At 43.2% G+C, this 23,770-nt stretch overlaps 2 protein-coding genes across 3 annotated transcripts in view; one reads left to right on the top strand and one right to left on the bottom strand.

The window, feature by feature from the left end:
* LOC144503592 (protein mono-ADP-ribosyltransferase PARP14-like) overlaps positions 1-7,536 on the bottom strand; it is a 45,768-nt gene extending 38,232 nt beyond the window's left edge. Inside the window, exon 1 of one of the 2 annotated variants that reach the window (XM_078228181.1) lies at positions 7,318-7,536. In XM_078228181.1, coding sequence (XP_078084307.1) covers positions 7,318-7,510 — 193 coding nt within the window. In that variant the 5' untranslated portion in view covers positions 7,511-7,536. Of the gene's footprint in view, positions 1-7,313 lie in introns of both variants that reach the window. The other variant, XM_078228182.1, reaches the window with a different exon arrangement.
* Positions 7,537-11,266: 3,730 nt separating this feature from the next.
* parp9 (poly(ADP-ribose) polymerase family member 9) overlaps positions 11,267-23,770 on the top strand; it is a 39,739-nt gene continuing 27,235 nt past the window's right edge. The window contains exons 1-6 of the mRNA XM_078229309.1: positions 11,267-11,446; positions 12,474-12,629; positions 14,822-14,852; positions 17,497-17,571; positions 18,693-18,824; positions 22,138-23,075. Coding sequence (XP_078085435.1) covers positions 11,267-11,446; positions 12,474-12,629; positions 14,822-14,852; positions 17,497-17,571; positions 18,693-18,824; positions 22,138-23,075 — 1,512 coding nt within the window. The remainder of the gene's footprint in view (positions 11,447-12,473; positions 12,630-14,821; positions 14,853-17,496; positions 17,572-18,692; positions 18,825-22,137; positions 23,076-23,770) is intronic.

Here is a 23,770-nt window from a genome sequence, read left to right as displayed (position 1 = left end):
TCTGACCCTGCTCATTCCCCTGATAAGGCCTACATTCCCCTGAAAAGTATTACTGCGTTATGCTCTTATCTGCTAAAGTGTTCACTATTACATGATCATTCTGGAATGCAAAGATAATCCCCACCTTCTTTTCTCTGTGGCAAACTATAATTTAAATAGAGGTAGAGGAGTCACTGGGGACTAGATGAGTAAACATGAGTTGACGTACTGATGTCAGGATAATTGGCTAACAGTTCCCTGTTTTTCTCTCTCCTTTCTTCTTTATATAGCAAGGCTATGTTTGCTACCTTCCCATCCATAGGGATCATTTTAGAATCTAGGGAATTCTGGAAGGTCAGAAACAATGCATTCTTTGTAGTCACCTTCTTTGTAATCCTCAGATATTACTAGATCCAGGCAATTTGTCGGCTTTCAGTCTTATTAATTTCTCCAGTACTATTTATTTACTATTATCCTAAAGTTACTTATTTTCACAATGAACCTTTGGTCCACCATCACTGCAGGAATTATTTTTATGTTTTCTAGTGGAGAGCATTCCATCACACCCCTGATATATGCCTTGTTGTTGGTGGACAGGCTTTGGGGAGTCACAAGGTGAATTATTCACTGCAGAATTTCCAGCCTCCGACCTACTCTTGTAGCCACGGTATTTATGTAACTGGTGCAGTTTCTGGTCAATGGTAACTCCCAGATGTTGAGAGTGGGAGATTCAACAATGGTAATGCCATTGAATGTCAAGGGGTATTGGTTAGATTCTCTCTCATTTCCCCTTCCATAAAACTGACATCAGAACAAAGAACAAAACAAACAAAGAACAAAGAACAGTACAGCACAGGAAACAGGCCCTTCGGCCCTCTACGCCTGTGCCGCTCCTTGGTCCAACCAGACCAATCGTTTGTATCCCTCCATTCCCAGGCTGCTCATGTGACTATCCAGATAAGTTTTCAACGATGCCAGCGTGTCTGCCTCCACCATCCTACTTGGCAGCGCATTCCAGGCCCCCACCACCCTCTGTGTAAAAAACATCTCTCTAATATCTGAGTTATACTTCGCCCCTCTCACCTTGAGCCCGTGACCCCTCGTGATCGTCACTTCTGATCTGGGAAAAAGCTTCCCACCGTTCACCCTATCTATCCCCTTCACAATCTTGTACACCTCTATTAGATCTCCCTCATTCTCCGTCTTTCCAGGGAGAACAACCCCAGTTTACCCAATCCCTCCTCATAGCTAAGACCCTCCATACCAGGCAACATCCTGGTAAACCTTCTCTGCACTCTCTCTAATGTCTCCACATCCTTCTGGTAGTGTGGCGACAAAACTGGACGCAGTACTCCAAATGTGGCCTAACCAGCTTTCTATACAGCTGCATCATCAGACTCCAGCTTTTATACTCTATACCCCATCCTATAAAGACAAGCATACCATATGCCTTCTTCACCACCTTCTCCACCTGTGTTGCCACCTTCAAGGATTTGTGGACTTGCACACCTAGGTCCCTCTGTGTTTCTATACTCTTGATGGCTCTGCCATTTATTGTATAACTCCTCCCTACATTATTTCTTCCAAAATGCATCACTTCGCATTTATCTGGATTAAATTCCATCTGCCACCTCTCCGCCCAATTTTCCAGCCTATCTATATCCTGCTGTATTGCCCGACAATGCTCATTGCTATCCGCAAGTCCAGCCACCTTCGTGTCATCCGCAAACTTGCTGATAACACCAGTTACACCTTCTTCCAAATCATTTATATATATCACAAATAGCAGAGGTCCCAGTACAGAGCCCTGCGGAACACCACTGGTCACAGACCTCCAGCTGGAAAAAGATCCTTCGACCGCTACCCTCTGTCTCCCATGGCCAAGCCAGTTCTCCACCCATCTAGCCCCTCCACTTGTATCCCATGAGCTTTTTAACCAACCTGCCATGTGGGACTTTGTCAAATGCCTTACTGAAATCCATATAGACGACATCCACGGCCCTTCCTTCGTCAACCGTTTTTGTCACTTCCTCAAAAAACTCCACCAAATTTGTAAGGCACGACCTCCCTCTTACAAAATCAATAAACTGATTGAAGGAGCTGTCCATAGGCATTGTCACCTTGCTGAAAATATCTATAAATTCAGTTTTTTTTCATGGGATGTGGGTACCGCTGGCTGGCCAGCATATATTGGCACGGGCGGCATGGTGGCACAGAGGTTAGCACTGCTGCCTCACAGCTCCAGGGACCCGGGTTAGGTTCCCGGCTTGGGTCACTGTCAGTGTGGAGTTTGCACGTTCTCCCCATGTCTGTATGATGAAAGTGAGGAGGTGTGGGATAGAGGGAAAGTTGGCCGATTGGATAGGTAACTGGCTGTCTGATCGAAGACAGAGGGTGGTGGTTGATGGAAAATTTTCGGATTGGAGGCAGGTTGCTAGCGGAGTGCCGCAGGGATCAGTGTTTGGTCCTCTGCTCTTTGTGATTTTTATTAATGACTTAGAGGAGGGGGCTGAAGGGTGGATCAGTAAATTTGCTGATGACACCAAGATTGGTGGAGTAGTGGATGAGGTGGAGGGCTGTTGTAGGCTGCAAAGAGACATAGATAGGATGCAAAGCTGGGCTGAAAAATGGCAAATGGAGTTTAACCCTGATAAATGTGAGGTGATTCATTTTGGTCGGACTAATTTAAATATGGATTACAGGGTCAAAGGTAGGGTTCTGAAGACTGTGGAGGAACAGAGAGATCTTGGGGTTCATATCCACAGATCTCTAAAGGTTGCCACTCAAGTGGATAGAACTGTGAAGAAGGCCTATAGTGTGTTAGCTTTTATTAACAGGGGGTTGGAGTTTAAGAGCCGTGGGGTTATGCTGCAACTGTACAGGACCTTGGTGAGACCACATTTGGAATATTGTGTGCAGTTCTGGTCACCTCACTATAAGAAGGATGTGGAAGCGCTGGAAAGAGTGCAGAAGAGATTTACCAGGATGCTGCCTGGTTTAGAGGATAGGTCTTATGAGGAAAGGTTGAGGGAGCTAGGGCTGTTCTCTCTGGAGCGGAGGAGGCTGAGGGGAGACTTAATAGAGGTTTATAAAATGAAGGGGATAGATAGAGTGAACGTTCAAAGACTATTTCCTCGGGTGGATGGAGCTATTACAAGGGGGCATAACTATAGGGTTTGTGGTGGGAGATACAGGAAGGATATCAGAGGTAGGTTCTTTACGCAGAGAGTGGTTGGGGTGTGGAATGGACTGCCTGCAGTGATAGTGGAGTCAGACACTTTAGGAACATTTAAGCGGTTATTGGATAGGCACATGGAGCACACCAGGATGATAGGGAGTGGGATAGCTTGATCTTGGTTTCAGATAAAGCGCGGCACAACATCGTGGGCCGAAGGGCCTGTTCTGTGCTGTACTGTTCTATGTTCTATATGTTCTGTATGGGTTTCCTCCGGGTGCTCCGGTTTCCTCCCACAGTATGAAAGATGTGCTGGTTGGGTGCATTGACCCGAACAGGCACCGGGAATTTCGACTAGGGGAATTTCACAGTAATTTCATTGCAGTGTTAATGTAAGCCTTACTTGTGACGAATAAATGAACTTTAAAAACTTTAACTTTTATTGTCCATCCCTAGTTGCCCTTGGAGGGCAGTTGAGAGTCAAACACTTTGCTGTGACTCTGGAGTCACATGTAAGCCAGACCAGGTAAGGTCAGCAGATTTCCTTCCTGAAAGGACATTAGTGAACCAGCTGGGTTTTTCCAACTATTGACAATGGTTTCATGACTATCAGTAGATTCTTAATTCCAGATATCAGTTCAAGAACTTCAGTTCAACTGTACTTGATCTGGTGCTGGCTAATGAACCTGGACAGGTGGAGGATCTCTCGGTGGGTGAGCATCTTGGGGATAGCGATCATAATTCTATCTCCTTCACTATAGCATTGGAAAGAGATAGGATCAGGCAGGCTAGGAAAGTGTTTCTCTGGAGTAAAGGGAAATACAGTGTCATCAGGGAGGAAATTAGACAGGTAAATTGGAAGGAGGCATTCTTGGGGAAAAGTACCGAAGGAAAGTGGAGGATTTTCAAGGAATGTTTGTCTGGAGCTCTGCATGACAACGTTCCGATGAGACAGGGGGGTGTTGGTAGGGTACGGGAACCGTGGTGCACGAAGGTTGTGATGAACCTGGTGAATAAGAAAAGAGAGGCGTACAGAAGGTTCAGAGAGCTAGGAGGTGTTAAGGATTTAGAGGAGTATACGGGATGTAGGAAGGAGCTTAAGAAGGAAATTAGGAGAGCGAGAAGGGGTCATGAGAAGGCCTTGGCGGGTAAGATTAAGGAGAACCCCAAGGCTTTCTACAAATATGTCAAGAGTAAAAGGATGAGATGTGAAGGCATAGGACCCTTAAAAGGTGAAGGGGGAAAAGTTTGTGCGGAACCGTTAGAAATGGCGGAGCTGCTTAATGAATACTTTACCTCGGTATTCACGGTGGAAAGGGATCTGGGTGGTTGTACTGCTGGTTTGCGGTGGACAGAAAGGATCGAGCATGTGGACATAAAGAAAGAGGATGTGTTGGAACTATTGAATGGCATCAAGGTTGGTAAGTCGCCGGGACCGGATGGGATGTACCCCAGGTTACTGTGGGAGGCGAGGGAGGAGATTGCGGAGCCTTTGGCGATGATCTTTGCATCGTCGATGGAGACGGGAGAGGTTCCGGAGGATTGGAGGATTGCAGATGTGGTCCCTATATTCAAGAAAGGGAACAGGGACAGCCCGGGAAATTACCGACCGGTGAGTCTAACCTCAGTGGTTGGTAAGTTGATGGAGAGGATCCTGAGAGACAGGATTTATGATCATCTAGAGAAGTTTAGTATGATCAAAAGTAGTCAGCACGGCTTTGTCAAGGGCAGGTCGTGCCTTACGAGCCTGGTTGTGTTCTTTGAAAATGTGACCAAACACATTGACGAAGGAAGAGCGGTGGATGTGGTCTATATGGACTTCAGCAAGGCGTTCGATAAGGTCCCCCATGCAAGACTTCTTGAGAAAGTGAGAGGGCATGGGATCCAAGGGGCTGTTGCCTTGTGGATCCAGAACTGGCTTGCCTGCAGAAGGCAGAGAGTGGCTGTGGAGGGGTCTTTCTCTGCATGGCGGTCAGTGACCAGTGGAGTGCCCCAGGGATCTGTTCTGGGACCCTTGCTGTTTGTCATTTTCATAAATGACCTGGATGAGGAAGTGGAGGGATGGGTTGGTAAGTTTGCTGACGACACCAAGGTAGGTGGTGTTGTGGATAGTTTGGAGGGATGTCAGAAGTTGCAGCGAGACATAGATAGAATGCAAGACTGGGCGGAGAAGTGGCAGATGGACTTCAACCCGGATAAGTGTGTGGTGATCCATTTTGGCAGATCCAATGGGATGAAGCAGCAATATAATATGAAGGGTACCATTCTTAGCAGTATAGAGGATCAGAAGGACCTTGGGGTCCGGGTCCATAGGACTCTTAAATCGGCCTCGCAGGTGGAGGATGCGGTCAAGAAGGCGTACGGCGTACTGGCCTTCATTAATCGAGGGATTGAGTTTAGGAGTCGGGAGATAATGCTGCAGCTTTATAGGACCCTGGTTAGACCCCACTTGGAGTACTGCGCGCAGTTCTGGTCACCTCATTACAGGAAAGATGTTGAAGCCATTGAAAGGGTGCAGAGGAGATTTACAAGGATGTTGCCTGGATTGGGGGGCATGCCTTATGAGGATAGGTTGAGGGAGCTTGGTCTCTTCTCCCTGGAGAGACGAAGGATGAGAGGTGACCTGATAGAGGTTTACAAGATGTTGAGAGGTCTGGATAGGGTAGACTCTCAGAGGCTATTTCCAAGGGCTGAAATGGTTGCTACGAGAGGACACAGGTTTAAGGTGCTGGGGGGTAGGTACAGAGGAGATGTCAGGGGTAAGTTTTTCACTCAGAGGGTGGTGGGTGAGTGGAATCGGCTGACGTCGGTGGTGGTGGAGGCAAACTCGTTGGGGTCTTTTAAGAGACTTCTGGATGAGTACATGGGATTTAATGGGATTGAGGGCTATAAATAGGCCTAGAGGTGGGGATGTGATCGGCGCAACCTGTGGGCCGAAGGGCCTGTTTGTGCTGTGGCTTTCTATGTTCTATGTTCTATGTTCTTTCTATGTTCTATGTTCTATAAGAAGCCGATGGCTTACTCTTGAAATGAGATGCTTTGTTCTGCAGCAAGTTGCGTGAATAGAAGAGCTTTACATACTTAGTGTTAAAACTTTGTAAAATGTTAAATATTTTCCTTTTACTTCCTGGTGCAGCAGCTGTCTATTGGCCCCAGAGAACAGAGAACTAGAATAAATTTTTGGAGTCACCGTGGAAATGAGTGTTAGGATGAATGCTTTTAAGCAAGGTATGGAAATCCCGACTACTTCTTAAGGCTCTCAGGGCAGAATCTTCTACTCTTGCTTACGATGAGTTTGGAGACAGGAAGGGAATGTAAAGGCGGGATGGTGGCATACCACAGCCCTTCCTAATTCCCACCTCCACCAGAATTAAGTTCTGGGCAGGAAAGCCCTTGGATGACCTTCCCATTCTATCGCCAATTAAGGAACTTAAGTGGCCAACTAATGACCAAGTTCCGTCACCGTGGTATTAGCCCAGTGGAAGTTGGGCCTATCGTCATGTGTTGTGCACTGTGAAGCTTGTCACCTCCCAGGGATGGGTCCCATGATAAAAGCACTCAGTGCCTGATGAGGGAACGATCATCGGGAAGGAGAGGGTCGGCTGCCCTTGCTGACGACCCCTGTATGACAGACCTGCGGCCCTGGGTGGCTCTGCAATATTGGAACTCAGGTGCCAGTCCTTCTGGCAGTGGCCACAGCCTCCCAGTGGCACTATAGACAAGACATCTGCCAGCCACCCACCTGGCTTGCGTGTCTGCCTTAATTCAAGGGGAAAACCCACCACCAGCCTGATTCTCCAAAAGCAACAAGTTGTTGGGGATCTGAAATAAAAACAGAAAATGCTGGAAACAATGGAGACAGGGCAGTGTTTGTGGAAAGAGAATCAGAGTTAACTTTCTGGATCAATGGGAGGGTCTGTTTCTCTCTCCACAGAGCTGAGCTGTTTATTAGTTCCTGCACTTGGTGTGTTTTTGTTTTAAACTCTGACACACCTTGCCCAGTGCCCACATCCTGGCTTTTCTGAAATGAGGGGCAGCCCAATGGACAATTACCTCTGCTCACCAAACGAGTTTCTAACATAAGACGGTGGTTTTGACCGGGTAACAATGGGTTTTTGAAGAGTTGTGCTTGGAAGTGTGAATGGTTTAACAAACTCACGCACTTTGCTGACTGGCGAAGCGCACCACTGCTTGCGTTTGCAGGAGATCCTCATATTCCACCACGCAGTCTCCGCCGTTAGATCTCCTCTTGCTCTGGAAGTAAAGCTGAAATTTAGTTTTCAGAAGTTTGGCGATGTCTGCACTCCAGTCCCCTTCTATCAGGAGAGGGTACGGATAATCAGCTTCTGCCGCCATGGTCCGCAGGCGAATAAAACGCCTCTTCCGTCCCCTGATGTTTTCATCTCGGTTTCATTTTCGTTTCTTGACAAAAACGAAACTTTGGTCAAGGCAGTTATTTTTAAACATGGGCGTAAGTGATTACAAATGGGGCTCTTTTTCGCTGAAATTTCTAAAATTCAACCCCAGGCACATTTTTGAAAGTACCCTTTAGAAATTCAAAATGTGTAAACTTTCGATATTTTGCCTTTGCCTCCTGTACATTTCTGATGTAACAATCCTGTATTGTTTTCCAGTCTTCATTCTCCAAATAGCTAATTTACTTCGCAGTCCTGAAGAAGGACCCATTCTTATCAACCTACTCTTTTTTTAAAGTTTATTTATTAGTGTCACAAGTAGGCTTACATTAACACTGCAATGAAGTTACTGTGAAAATCCCCTAGTCGCCACACTCCAGCGCCTGTTCGGGTACATTGAGGGAGAATCTAGCACGGCCAATGTGCCTAACCAGCACATCTTTCGGGCTGTGGGAGGAAACCGGAGCACCCGGAGGAAACCCACGCAGACACGAGGATAACGTGTGGACAGTGACCCAAGCTGGGAATTGAACCCGTGTCCCTGGCGCTGTGAGGCCGCAGTACTAACCACTGGGCCACTGTACCACCTGTTTTCTTTTGAGCTAATGAAAGAAGTGCAACTTAACTGTCCTACAGCATCCTGCAGAAGCTTGCTATCACCGAGATAGCCACCAAGGAAATAATATTTAAACACTACAACTTTTAGGCTTTGATTCTTCTGAGACTAATTGCCGTGTGCGGTATCTGGTGGTACCACCATGGTGGGAAGTATGGAGGACAGGAGAATGGAATTTCGCATGAGGTCAAAAATCAGGTTCCCAACTTGGGATGAACTCTTGGAATTTTGTTCTTGAGTCATTAAAGGTGGTTAAAGGCGGATCAATCAATCGCGTTTGATAAGGTCCCCCATGGTCGGCTTATGATGAAAGTGAGGAGGTGTGGGATAGAGGGAAAGTTGGCCGATTGGATAGGTAACTGGCTGTCTGATCGAAGACAGAGGGTGGTGGTGGATGGAAAATTTTCGGATTGGAGGCAGGTTGCTAGCGGAGTGCCACAGGGATCAGTGCTTGGTCCTCTGCTCTTTGTGATTTTTATTAATGACTTAGAGGAGGGGACTGAAGGGTGGATCAGTAAATTTGCTGATGACACCAAGATTGGTGGAGTAGTGGATGAGGTGGAGGGCTGTTGTAGGCTGCAAAGAGACATAGATAGGATGCAAAGCTGGGCTGAAAAATGGCAAATGGAGTTTAACCCTGATAAATGTGAGGTGATCCATTTTGGTAGGACTAATTTAAATGTGGATTACAGGGTCAAAGGTAGGGTTCTGAAGACTGTGGAGGAACAGAGAGATCTTGGGGTCCATATCCACAGATCTCTAAAGGTTGCCACTCAAGTGGATAGAGCTGTGAAGAAGGCCTATAGTGTGTTAGCTTTTATTAACAGGGGGTTGGAGTTTAAGAGCCGTGGGGTTATGCTGCAACTTTACAGGACCTTGGTGAGACCACATTTGGAATATTGTGTGCAGTTCTGGTCACCTCACTATAAGAAGGATGTGGAAGCGCTGGAAAGAGTGCAGAGGAGATTTACCAGGATGCTGCCTGGTTTGGAGGGTAGGTCTTATGAGGAAAGGTTGAGGGAGCTAGGGCTGTTCTCTCTGGAGCGGAGGAGGCTGAGGGGAGACTTAATAGAGGTTTATAAAATGATGAAGGGGATAGATCGAGTGAACGTTCAAAGACTATTTCCTCGGGTGGATGGAGCTATTACAAGGGGGCATAACTATAGGGTTCATGGTGGCAGATATAGGAAGGATATCAGAGGTAGGTTCTTTACGCAGAGAGGTGGTTGGGGTGTGGAATGGACTGCCTGCAGTGATAGTGGAGTCAGACACTTTAGGAACATTTAAGCGGTTATTGGATAGACACATGGAGCACACCAGGATGATAGGGAGTGGGATAGCCTGATCTTGGTTTCAGATAAAGCTCGGCACAACATCGTGGGCCGAAGGGCCTGTTCTGTGCTGTACTGTTCTATGTTCTATGTTCAATCTTCGCAGTGAACAATGTTGGTTGAGAAGCACTTTTGCATGCATTGGCATGTCATGCATGCTCGTTAAAAGACCACCTCACTGGAATTAAGTACTCCTGCTAAATTTAGTTCCCTACCAGCAAGAAATTAGAACTTTTACTCGTACAATTGTGTATAAGTGGTTATGCATCTGCTGAACTTCCTCCATCCACAACTTTGAGGTCACTAGATGCTGCTTTCTCCTTCTTGGTGATGACTCATTAGTATACCTACACAAAAGCAGATGGGTGTGGTTGTTAAGGTCAATCATTTCCTGGATATCTCTGCAGGAGTTCCTCAGGGTAGTGTCCTAGGCCCAACCACCTTCATCAATGATTTTTCTTCCATCATAAGGTCAAAAATAAGTTGTTTGCACAATATTTAGCTCCATTTGCAACTTCTCAGAAACTGAAGGAGTCCATGACCAAAAGCAGCAAGAGCTGAACAATATCCAGGCTTGGGCTTACAAGTGGCAATTAACATTCACACCACACAAGTGCCATCTTCAACAAGAGAGAGAACCCAACTGTCTCTCCTTGACATTCAATGTCATTGCCATCACTGAATCCCAAGCTACCAATATCCCGGGGATTAGCATTGACCAGAAACTGAACTGGAATAGCCACATTGACACTTTGGCTACAAAAGCAGGCCAAAAGCTTGGAACTCTGTGGTTGGTACCTCATCATTTGACCCCTCAAGCTCAATCCTCCATGCATATCAATGAGGGAAGATCATTCTCCTGCCCACCCATATACCCCTCCATCCCCAATCCTGACTTACTCATATCCTTTGATATTTTATCATGCTGCGAGGTTTCAAGGTAACTCTGTAGTCCACTCACTGAGAGTATCTCAGCTGCTGGGTGCCAGTCTTTTGACAATTGCACAACTCACACCTTGTTCCACTGCCTCTCCCCAACGCAATAATTGCATTCTGCTGACGTGTACTGTCAATAAAGAGCAGCGTTGACAGCTTCAGCTCCCCAAGCTGCTGCCACAGGTGACTGAAGGTGAGCAGTCAGCCCGCACTTCAAATACTCATCATTCATGTGGCTAAAAGGCATCAAAACGATTGGGACATTGACATAGCCTACATATCAAAACGTGTGTCTCAATTCACTATGTAGATATTCAGTTCGTTTACATGTCAGATTTGCAGCTTTTAAAATATATATAGATAGGGTAAAAATGATTAATTAAAAATTCAACCGGTTGAATGTCGGGGTGCTGAGGTCAAGTTTCCTCTTGTTTATGTTGTTCTGTGTTCCGTTATTTTCACTTTGGTGTTGGTGAAGGTTGAGATTGAATGCAATCACGACCCTGTAGCCGGTTCCTGCTGAAGCCAAGTCCTATACTCGCCCCCCCACCCCCCTTCCCCCCCCCCCCCCCCAACACCTCAGTGAGTGAGCAAACTTTCCTTCAGCTATTCTATCCGAAATGGTAACCTCTACCCCTGGAGTTAGAAGCTGGGATCTTACCCTCGCCTGCCACTGATGCGGCAGACAGTTTGAATTGGTATATATATATATATATATCTCCGCACTCAGTAATTATCACAATTCCGAGCTTTCCTTTTTCAGAAAAGACAAAAGGCTATCAAAGGAAATCCGCTGTGCAGGAGTTCAGACAGAATGGCAGTTGCATTTCCAGACGGTAGATCGACTCTGATAGTGAGCTGGAAGGAACACATTACTGCCGATGAGTTGCAGTGGATCCTTTACACTCACTTCAAGGATCTGGCGCACAGCTTTCAGGCCGACTGTGTCATGAAGAAACTCGACTCCCAGCAAGTTCTGGTTATCCTGACGAAGGTATCGAGAGAAGGTGAAAGTTAATCTTTATATCATCAAAATGACTTATTATTTCACGGATTCATACAAGTCACTGGCATGGCTACAGCATTTATTGCCCATCCCTGATTGCCCTTGAACTAAGCAGCTTGCTTTAGAGGGCAGTTAAGAGTCAACCTTTGTGGACCCGCTGTTACATGTAGGCAGTTTACCTCCCCTAAAGAACATGGCTGGAATTTTCCAACCGATCATGCCCGTGGGATTTTCCCATCCTGTTGCAGCGAACGGAGATTTGGCTTGGCGCCAAATTCTCCGACCTCGCTGCAGCGATAGCGTGGCATGAACAGCCGGTAAGATCATGCCCCATTAGTGGACCAGATGGATTTTTACATTAATCAATGTTCATGGTCACCATTCCTGGGACTAATTTTGCATTCCAGTTTTTTTCCCATTAGTCAATCTTTTTAAAAAATAATTAATTGAATTTAAATTCTACCAGCTGTCATGGTGGGGTTTGAACAAATGTCCCAGAGTATTAGCCCAGGCTTCTGGAATTCTAGTCTAGTGACAAAAGGCCTGAACCTCTGTGGGGTGGCAATCAGAGCAGGAGTGCCATTCCGCTCCCAGTTTATTACCTCATAATCAGGCCCATCATTTCCTACCCCACCTTCCGACTCAGGGCAAATGAGAACTGTATATATAGTGCAGCACGTTCCTGAGGCCATCAGTTGAGGGTTGTAGGTTCGGGGGCCCAGGCCCAAAAGTTACAGGCCATTCCAATAGGCCACTGTGACTGCACAAGATCCAAGAATGTATCTAATGGAACATCGGGTGCTATGAATTAGTATTAACAGCTTATTTATCAATTTAATTTATTTCTTGAAAGAGAACCTTACTCACTTTGATGTTTACTTAGTTATTGTATTCAGACAAGTCATAATAATTCAAGAGGGACGCGCTAATTGATTTTTCTTGTTAACATTATTCTATTGACTTTTTGTAAAACCGTTGCTGTTTGTTGCTGTTTTCCAAATAATATTAATAACAGTGCAATGACGAGAGATCTTCTCTTCTAGTGTTAAACAGTATTGCTGAAAACACACACATCACATATAATGAAGAAGAAATTAATCTTCACATTAAAATCCCAGTTGATGACTATTTTACTGTCGGTTCAAGAAATTTATTTGGAGAAGCGGAAGAGGTAATGTTGATTATAAAGTTTTAAGTTTGAAACTTTTGCTCAGAAAACTGTTCCATGATAGTTCTTTCTCACTTACTGACAATCTTAGCTTCACTCTGTCCTCTGATTTCGACTGGAGCACCCGTATCTCCTTCACTGCCAAAGCTGCCCCAAAGAAATGAAGAAGGAACTGAAAGCATTAGTAAAGAAATTGTTGTTGGGAAATTAATGTGACTAAGTGGAAACAAATCCTGGGGATCTGTCAACCTTCACCCCATGGTTATAAAAAAGTTAGCCGCAGAGATATCGCAGGATTTTCCTGGACTCCTGTGACGTGCTTTCCAGCAGTGGAGGTGGCTCACCATTGGCCAGCAGGGGGGAATTCTGGTCCCACTGATGCCTATGGTGTTTTGCGTGGCTTAGCTGTCCTGCCACTGGGGAACCTGTCACATGGGAAGTGGTCGCCTATGACAGGACTGGAAGATCTGCAGGCGGAAAAGGCTGGAAAATTGCGCCCATAGTGGAGGCATTTGTTTTGGTATTCCAGAATTCTTTAGATTCGAGAACAGTTCTAAGAATTGGAAGATAGCAAACATCACCTGGCTACTTAAGAAAGGAGGAAGAGAGAAAACTTAACGTCAGTTGTAGGCAGGATGTTTAAATCTACTATTAAGGACATTGGGCTGGGTTTTATGGGGCACTGCAGTCCCTGAACCTCCACCACCACCCTCCTGCAGCTAAAGGATAATGCAGAGCCTGCCCACTATTGGATCTGCTATCCCACGACAATTTAGTGCTGTTAGTAATGTTAATTGCTTCAAGATGAGACTTCCCCCGCCCCCCGCCCCTTTCTCAGGAGGAAGTCCTGCCTTAGAGAGCTGCTAGCCAATTGGATAGTTATATGTTGTCCCATCAGGACCCAATGGGAGTGGTGATCAATGCTGGGACTACACATCACAGAAGAGTTCAGAAAGAAATTAGGAAATAGTAATCAGTGGCCACAACCACTGTTCTTTTTATTGAGAATAGGAATATCAAAATTAAAACATCTTGAAATCTGTATGTTTTAAAATTATTTGTCTGAAACTATTTAGTAGAATATCTTGAAATAGATTCCAGTTCTCTGATGCACAGCCAATGAATGAAGAAGGTAATGTTTATTTGCACTGTGATTATACAGTTAGCAGCACTGTCTGTTTGCCATGATACTGACTTCATACACATTTACCTGATGATGTGAACAATGCAAATTTTGTAGAAAAATGCTTTTAATAAAGTGAAGAGTAGTGCCATTAAATGTCCACCCAACACTGACCAAACATCTACATACAACAAATACATAGCAACCTGGTGTGCATTATCTATATAGTGGGGGAGGGAAAGGTTGGCTACACCAGTATGACCAATGTTTGTGAAATTCACATGTTCCTCCAGAGCTGTAAAAATGCTCTTACATGGTGCTCCATTTTCATTGCATTGAAATCAAAACAAAATGAAGGGAATTCTCTTCCACCAAAATTGGGCAGAAGATATGGTCAGTGAGGCCAGCCACCATCTCACCCTGCCATGACTGCAGCTACCTGCTGCTTCTCAATCTGCTGCACACGAATGGTTGTGGAGACAGGGTGGAGCCCGGGTCCCAGTGCGTTTCCATCCCATCAGTTTTTGGTAACAGCACTTCATGAAGACCCCATGGTGAAAAGCTGGCGGTACACCCATGGAAAGGGCAGTAATGACTCTGAAGTGCCCCATGGATGGAACGGGCCTTATAATGATCAATTGTCTTTCTTTTCTGCCCCCAACATGTACCCGTTGAAGGCCCTGTTTTCAATTCTTTGGTGGGACATCTTGTTGGATCATTAATGACTGCCCTTGCTCTTCTGCCATAGCAACATCCTCATTGTAGTGCTGCCTTCAACACTGATGGGTTCTCTCTTGACAACATGAACCCTACTGGAAATACAGCATGCAAACATAATGATCCCCATCTCTGGAAAGTGGATTGAGATGGGATGAGTAAAAGTCCTGCCCCATGGTTTACCAGGAAGGGGAGAACTGCCTTAATGTCTCCTATGGTGACTCCTTCTTTCTCAATACCTACATTTGTGGAATGTATAATGTTGTTGCCCAGTATAAGTATCTTTCTTTTGCAATTATTTTACTTTAAAACTATGCTTATTATTCAAAATTCTTCTCATTATTTTCACAAATAGATTATTGAGAGTGTAGAAGAGGAGGAAATTGGTAAGTGTTTACCAGTTTCATGATGGAATTTAGTAATTTTTTTCGCTCTGAAAGTAGTTTTCACAATTCAAAAACATTCTGGCAAAATTGAACAGATTTGTGCACAGCATATGGAACCAAATGCTTAATTCAAGAATTGGAAACATTTAAAAGGTTAGAATTAAGAACTACATTGGTAAGTGCTATGAATCAAAAATACTTCTACCTCTAAGATTTAATTCTTCTTATTGCATTATTGGTGTATATTTAAAATAGGGAGTGCTTTGATAAATTTGGACTCAATATAATTTAGTTGCACAGATCCCAAATTAACCCTTTAAACTCTTTTACTCTGGCAGAGATATAACCATCAGGCAAAAACTCAAACATTGAAATAGCAAATACTGCCAAAATTTATTGACTAAAATAAAACAACAATACACTTATCAATTAACTAAAAAGGCAAAAGTAAAAAACAGATACTTATCAATAATACCCTACATACTTCACGACTTCAAATGGATGGCTAGTCCGGAAGAAATGGAAAACAACCTCAACCCTTCTCACCAACAGGAATTCTGCTTCTGTCTTTAAATTGCCCTCTCCTGGTTCCATACTAAAAGGAATTTTGCATCTGGTCCGAGCCAGCACTTCTCCATCAATTTTCCCATCGAATTGTACCTCTACCTCCAGGAAAATGCAATATACCCTTTACTTGGTGAACACAAAGCGCAAGGGATCCCGCAACTCCATTTTATCCCCAATTCTGGGATTGCCCCAGTTTAGCCCTCAGCTTTTGTTAATAGCTAATTGGTCAATAATGCTGCAAGGTTTTCTTTCATTGGCTCTAACCATTTGGACACACTGCCTTTGGCATAAGGAAATGGATTATTTCAGATATATCCCGTAAACCAAACTGGAAAAACTCTTTAGTCATTAGAAATAAAACAGAAAATGCTAGATAAATACAGCAGGTCTGGCAGCATATGCGGAGAGAGAAACACAGTTAACATTTTGAGTCCACATGACCCTTCTACAGCACTGAAAAGGGATAGAAATGGGATGAATTATATACTTGGTGGGGGGAATGGGACAGAATGGAAAGTCAGTGAGTGGTTGAAGAGATTGACAAAGATGGCATTGACATAAGACAAAGGGACTGTTAATGGTGCTATTAGGGACTGAAGAGTGTTAATAGTGGCAAAATGCCTTAATAGGTGGATAAAGATTAGTGCTCAGTTGGAGCAAAACTGAACAACAAGGATCAGTGGCCATGTGGGGGATGGGGTTGTGTTGGGACAAGCCAGAGGAACTGAATAACAGAAAACAAAAGAGGGGAATCAAGAATCTTATTCATTAGGTTCAGCATGAGACTTATCTTGGATAGTTCGTTTTGACAGGGACCTTGGCAGAATAATGCAGTTGCATCCCCATAGATATTCTCACAGTATGTATAAAATACAGGAAGGATGTTAGTGGATAAAGAGAAAGAAATAGAATCTAACTCTTTTAAATGCCTGATTAATTACTTATTAATTAGGGGCATCACAGTGGCACAGTGGTTAGCGCTGCTGCCTTACAGCGCCAGGGATCCGGGTTCGATTCAAACTTTGCGTGTGTCTATGTGGAATTTGCATATTCCTTTGTGTCTGCATGGGTTTCCTCCGGGTTCTCTGGTTTCCTCCCACAGTCTGAAAGATGTGCAGGTCAGGTGGATTAGCCATGGTAAATTGCCCTTTTGTGTCCAAAGATGTGCAGGTTAGGTGAATTAGCCACGGTAAATGCACAGGATCAAAGGGATAGGGTGGGTGGGTGGACCTGGGCGAGATACTCTTTCAGAGAGTCATTGTGGATTCGATGGGCCAAGTGGCCTATTTCTGCGCTGGAGAGATTCCATGATTATTCTTCAATTACAGAGTAATAGGGATACTAATAATAACCATCCATTGCTGGTCAATTGCTACTTTACATTCCCAGCAGCTCGTGTATGGAAATGTTGCATAGTTTGGCAGCAGGTGTTCAAATCACAAAATGGCTTCTTTTTAGATAATGTATTCATATGAAATGATGACTTGGCCTTGTTAGTCGATTGCAGAATACGTTTGTTGTAAAAGTCTTTAAAATGATTAAGTTAAGCAGGCAAACTAAATCCCACTGAAATAAAATCTAAAATCTAGGCCAGCTTACAGTAGAAATGATTTTGTTGTGGTCTTATGTAGAATGAAGCCACTTCAGGTAGAGGAGAATGAAAGAAATATGTCAGAATTATATAAAACAGGGGAACTTCTGTTTGTGTGTGTTGTTAGGAATTATTATTGGCAAATTGTTCAGTCTCCTTAGACTGAACTGTATACCAGTTGCTGGATATTTCTATAAAGGCAATCTACTGCGGATGCTGGAATCTGAAACAAAAACAGAAAATGCTGAAAAAATCTCAGCAGGTCTGACAGCATCTGTGGAGAGTGAATAGAGCCAATGTTTCGAGTCAGGATGACTCTTTGTCAGAGCTGGATCTTTCTACTTTGCTTTGCATATCAATTTCAGTACTATTAAGCCGTCTGTTTGTTGTTCTTTTTGCTGTTAATTCTGCAGAGTTTGATACCTAATAACTCCTAACATTTCTGCTGTGTTTTTCTACATGCCTTTATGTGATGTGACCAAAAAGAGCCAGAGATATCTGAGCAAGATGAGGACAAAACCGATGAACTGGAAACTCAGGAGATCAAGCAGCAAGAGGAAGGTAGAGTAACTATTTTAGGTCAATGATCTAGCATCAGAATACAAAGAAATAGAATTGTCTCACCGTGTTGATAAAAGAGTGCTTTCTCTTGGAAAATTAAACACTTTTTCCATTTTACAGCAAACTGTTATATGTTATATATTGTCTTTCCTCCTCCCAACCTCACTTTAGTGTCCCATCCAACCCCACCATATTCACCCTATGCTGGTCCCCTAACACTCTGTAGTTTCTCTTCTATCTCCCTTGGTGGTTCCAAAGCTCATCTCTTCCACGAGACTTAATTCCTATTTCTGCAATCCCTTCCCCACAAAGTTTCTGATCTTCATTGGCCCCCACATTCACCAATATTTTTACTGCCTTCTTTTGCTCAAGTACCATCTTTCCCTTTCAAAGCTGCTGTCATCAGTCAAGTCCTCATCCTCACTATCTGCATTATTTCCAACTACTACCCATCTGCAGCCTTCTTTTGCACTATACAGTTCTGAAATATATTTTCACTTCAAGCTCTGCATTTATTGCTCTCAAAGTTCCTTGTTTAAATCTCTTCAATTGTATGCTCTGCTTTGTGCATTAATAGTGCCCTTGTTCTGTCCTGGAAAAACCTCCCCTAAGACTGCAAACATAGTCACTTATCCCTTCTTGCCCTCTGTAGACTTTGACATGATTAACCATCCACTAACCATCAACATTCCTGTTGTCCAACTCTGTGGGACATCTTTTGGATTAAACCATCTCCCAACACAGCTAGTGGATCTGCAACAATTCCTTCTCTTGTCCCAGCATAATCATCTGGAACTCTGTCTGAAAGGGTTGCAGATGCAAAAACTCTCATGACATTTAGAAAACATTTGGATATGCGCTGAATGCCTTATTCTAGTAATTTAATAGTTTTATGGATAAAATATGGACAGGGAATTGGCATGTTGGATTTGGCCTCAAAGCCCTTTCTAGTCTGGCACAGGCACGATGAGCCAAATGGCCATCTGTGTTGTAAATATTGATGATTCTATAATTCTAACTACCTTGTCGAAGGTGTTGGTGAATGACCTACAAGTTTGCAGAAGATGCAAAAATTTGTGTAAATGTTAGGACTGAGGTAGAAACTAAACCATTGTAAACAGGTCTTGATATGTTAGGAGAATGGATCAGCATTTCTGAAATATTTCACTTTGGTAAATGCCTCATTATGCATGTGGACAGGACTAATGCCACGTATGCTGCTACTAATGCTACTGATGCTGCTCCTTCATCAGGTGAGTGATGAAAAGGAGCAGCGCTCCGAAAGCTCGGGATTCCAAATAAACCTGTTAGACTTTAATCTGGTGTTGTGAGACTTCTTACTGTGCCCACCCCAGTCCAACACCGACATCTCAACATCACGAGTGAAATAGACCCTGGGGGTATTAAAGTAAAAACGAATAGAATATTACACTGTATTCACAGGATTATACATTTTGAACTAAACATTCCATTTTGTCTAAGAACATGTGTTTATGGCTTATTTATAACACTGTGTCCAGTTCTGATCTCCTCACATGGTAGATTATATAAAACCTTTGGAAAATATCCAGAAGCAGATAGTAAGAGTGATTCCCATTTTAAAGGAATTAAGCTACCCAGGTAGGCTTAAATAACTGAGCCAATATATTTTCCAGATGTGTAGAGTAGGGGGAGATTTGACTGAGGTCTATAAAACTATTAAGTTACTAGAACAGGTACAAATTGACAAATCAGTTTTATTAACAGGTTGGCAGTGACTGAGTTATGTGCATAATTTACACAGGGAAGGAATAGGATAAATGATAAATGGTCTTTCCTCACCCAACCTTTAATAGACATGTGGTGGATGCTGGATAAAAGCAAATTACTGTGGATGCTGGAATCTGAAACCAAAAGAGAAAATGCTGGAAGATCTCAGCAGGTCTGGCAGCATCTGCAGGGGGAGAAAAGAGCTGAGATTTCGAGTCCAGATGACCCTTGGTCAAATGCTGATTGACTTTGCCCCTTTAAGAGAGAACTGGACCAGTGCTTGGCTGAGGTAGAAACTGAATCATACAAGGCATACGAACAATTGAATATGAATCATTGTGAAAGTGGCTTTCTGGGCAAATTTGGATCATATTTTCCAGATTTGTTTTCCCCTAATTGACTTTATGTTATAATCTTTCTAATTTTTACCTTTTCCTACATGGTAGCTACGGAGTAGGGAATCTTCTGATCTGGTGCAGAAAGTATCATGTCTAGTTGGGCCAGGCTCAATTAACCAGCTAATTTTTTCTTGCCCAACATTTTCTATGACCATGTGTGATGCAAGGAAGTAAAGTGTAAATGTTGCATATTAATCCACACAGTCTGAAATCTATACAAGAACAAGAGGTTGAAAAAGTGTGTGTTACTAGTTCTGCTTTATTTTATTTGTTTATATGGTTTAATAAACAGATACCCCAGCGTTTTGTAATAAGAAAAGAAAGATGCTTCCAAGAATCTGAGCAAAAAAGTCTCTCTCATGAATTAAATGGATTGTGCAATGATTGGATATTGTGAAGAAATAAGTTTTTAAAAAGATTTTTGGATTTAGTGCATTATTCTGTGGAGGTAGGCTTGTGTCTGTGTGTGTGTTTGTGTGTGAACATAATTTAAGTAAGCTGGGGACTCAGTGCCTACATGGTTGAGGACATCAGAGAAGTCTAAGTGTGGAAGGCAGGCACATGAAACAATTATGGCCAAGCTGAATTTTATACACATCAGAATGCCAATGCATTCGGAGTAAAACGAGGCATGTTGTGGTCAGTTGTTAAATTTCAAAAGGAAGTAGAAAGGGGTTTACAACTTGGAGAAGATCATAAATAAATAAGGCAAGACTATTATATATTATTGGACCTGAAACTGCAGGCAATAGGTAGAAAATATAATATTTTCATATCCTGGGAGAGGTGAGTTTCAAAGAAGGATAAGGACAATGGAATAAAGATAAAGGATTTTAAAAATTACTTAAGGAGAGACGTGAGAACTATGTTGAGGAGTGGCTACGTGAGACCTCCTGGAGTGCAGCTCTGTGCTGGGAAAAGGCTGTGAAGAGGCAAAGGGAAGCAACCGTCAACCAATCCCAAAAAAGTCTGTTTTCCAAAGTTTCTTAAATTTCCACAAAAGAGTGGGAGTGACAGAGAGAGAGAGAGAAACCCTGTGGTATCCCTTTCCTACAGCAACAATGAGATTGCCTTGTGGTAGCATTACAGGATGTTATAGATTAAATATCTACAAGGGATTGTTGCCTAAAGGGGCGGCACGGTAGCACAGTGGTTAGCACTGCTGCTTCACAGCTCCAGGGACCTGGGTTCGATTCCCGGCTCGGGTCACTGTCTGTGTGGAGTTTGCACATTTTCCTCGTGTCTGCGTGGGTTTCCTCCGGGTGCTCCGGTTTCCTCCCACAGTCCAAAGATGTGCGGGTTAGGTTGATTGCCATGCTAAAATTGCCCCTTAGTGTCTTGAGATGGGTAGGTTAGAGGGATTAGCGGGTAAATATGTAGGGATATGGGGGTAGGGCCTGGGTGGGATTGTGGTCGGTGTAGACTCGATGGGCCGAATGGCCTCTTTCTACACTGTAGGGTTTCTATGTCTATGTCTAAAGGGATGTTTATTTGTAAGAATAAACAAGTAGGAAATCTTTCCGGGTTAATTCTGCAAGTCTACTTCTAACTGTGTAAATGTAATTTTGTATGTTTAAGTTTTTTTTCTTTCAATTGTAAATGTTTTCAGGTAATATTTAAGATCCCTAAACAAATTATTGGAATTTGTGGCTTCTGACTTCAATGTGCATATCTTCTCATGGTGAAAATACAAAAATAAAGAAGTTGTGCTAAGCTTGCCAAGTTTCCCTTTGGGATTTGGTTTGCGTGGCAATTACCACATCCGTATCATAACAATATGGATGGCACGGTGGCACAGGGGTTAGTACTGCTGCATCACAGCACCAGGGACCTGGGTTCAATTCTGGTCTCGGATGACTGTCTGTGTGGAGTTTACACATTCTCCCCATGTCTGTATGGGTTTCCTCCAGGTGCTCTGGTTTTCTCCCACAGTCCAAAGATGTGCGGATGAGGTTGATTGGCCATGCTGAATTGGCCCTTAGTGTCAGGGGGATTAGCTGGGTAAATACATGAGTTATGGGGATGGGGCCTGGGTGGAATTGTTGTCTGTGCCGGCTTGATGGGCTGAATGGCTTCCTCCTGCACTGTAGGGATTCTATGAATATAGTTGATAAAATTATACATTTCTGCCTTCCTTTTTTGCTTAAATTTAAGGCAGACTATATTAATATCTGTTGGCCTGATTTGGACTTCAAATGTTTAAAAATAATTGAGACAAGGGTGCCTGGTCTTTTGGCACCTTGTAGTGATGTTGGATGCAACATAGAATGGTTTAAGATAAAGTTAAAAGTAAAGGAATGAGAAACTTGATTCCACGTCGCAAAATGGTCTTGTGGAAGCAAAAAAATGTCATAGCTCCCCTCTTTTTATCATGATGTAACTCTCCAAAGATTCTTTTTATTTGTTCTGTTCCAAATAGATGGAAAGCATATGAAACATGGAAGTGAAGGCTTGAGCCAGAGTGAAATGTGTATTGAGATTCCAGTTCAAAATGATGTTGGTCGGTTTCTTCAGAATAAAAATACGTTGCTACTTAAAATAATTCTTGGGAAGTTTAACTGCACTGCTACACTCTGTACGAATGAAACTAAACAATCAGTTTCTACGGTAGATGCTTTTGCTGAGAATTTCCCTGCAGCTGGCAGGGCAATCTCTCCAATAACCTCCTTTCCTACTGGAGTAAGGTACCTGAAGATCCTACATGGAGGGCTTCGTGTTTTCACATGCTTAAATGATCTGACAAAACATCATGTAGATGTTGTCGTGAACTCTGCCAATGAATATTTGAAGCATGACAGTGGACTTGCTCGTGATTTGGCAAGAACAGCTGGGCAAGAATTTGTGATTGAAAGTGACAATATTGTACAACAACATGGGGCAGTGCCAATTGGGTCTGCGGTATTCACCGGGGCAGGAAAGCTCCCATGCAAAATGGTCATTCATGCAGTAGGACCTATTTGGAATACAAATTCAAGTTTGGAAAATGATCGTTTACTGAGTTACGCCATCAGAAATAGCCTTGTGTTGGCAAATGAGTTAGAAATGACCTCAATTGCACTACCAGCTCTAGGTTTGGAAAATGGTTACCCATTACAAAGGTGTGTGGAAATGATAGTGAGCACAGTTAATACCTTTCATGGGATATGGATGCCAAAAGATCCTTTAAAAGAGATCCATTTAGTAGACTTCAGCGAGCCGACAACTGCAGCCTTAGAAACCGCTTGTAAGAATATCTTTGGTGAAACTGACCAGAAGAATTTGCTAAGTATAGATTTCTCGCCCAATCGGAATCGCGATATATGTACGTTTCGGAATCTTCATATAGAAATCAGGAGAGAAAATATTGAAGAGCAGAACGTACGTATAGCTTAATTTCCTTTATTTAAAAAATTCCTTTTTGCCATATACTATTCATGCAGCATTGGTTTATTCTGACAGTGTAAATTGAATTCTGTTTCTATTGAATTAAATTTTATGATTTTAAAAATTCTTTCATGGGATGGGAGCATCGCTGGCCATTTTTGCCCACCCCTAGCTGCCCTCAAACTGAGTGGAGGTAAGTGTCAACCACATTGCTATGGACCTGGAATCACATGTAGAGCAGATTTCCTCCCCTAAAGGACATCAGTGAATCAGATGGGTTTTTATAACAATAGACAATGGTCATCAGTAGACTTGTAATTCCAATTTTTTATTGGATTCAAGTTTCACCATCTGCTATGGTGGGATTCGAACCTGCATCCCCAGAACAGCACCCTGGGTCTCCGAATTAGTAGTCCAGTGACAATACTGCAATGCCACTGCACTGCCTATTTGGTCTAAGGAGGATTTCAGATAATATTAAGGTGATCAAGTTAAATTCAGCTCACAACTGTGTAAATCCATACAACATACCCTATTGTTGGGAATGCAGTTTAGATCAACATGAAGCTGCTGGAGAAATAGTAACTCTTGCAAATTACAACTGGTGGGCCCAGTGCCCACTGATATTGTGCAACCGTATCAAGGTGTGATTGAATTTCTAGGTCATTAATTTTACAGTTGAATTTTAA

The sequence above is a fragment of the Mustelus asterias genome, chromosome 14, assembly GCF_964213995.1.
Source record: "Mustelus asterias chromosome 14, sMusAst1.hap1.1, whole genome shotgun sequence".
NCBI lineage: Eukaryota > Metazoa > Chordata > Chondrichthyes > Carcharhiniformes > Triakidae > Mustelus > Mustelus asterias.
The sequence above is the reverse complement of the archived record's forward strand: the minus strand, read 5'-3'. Positions and strand labels throughout refer to the sequence as shown.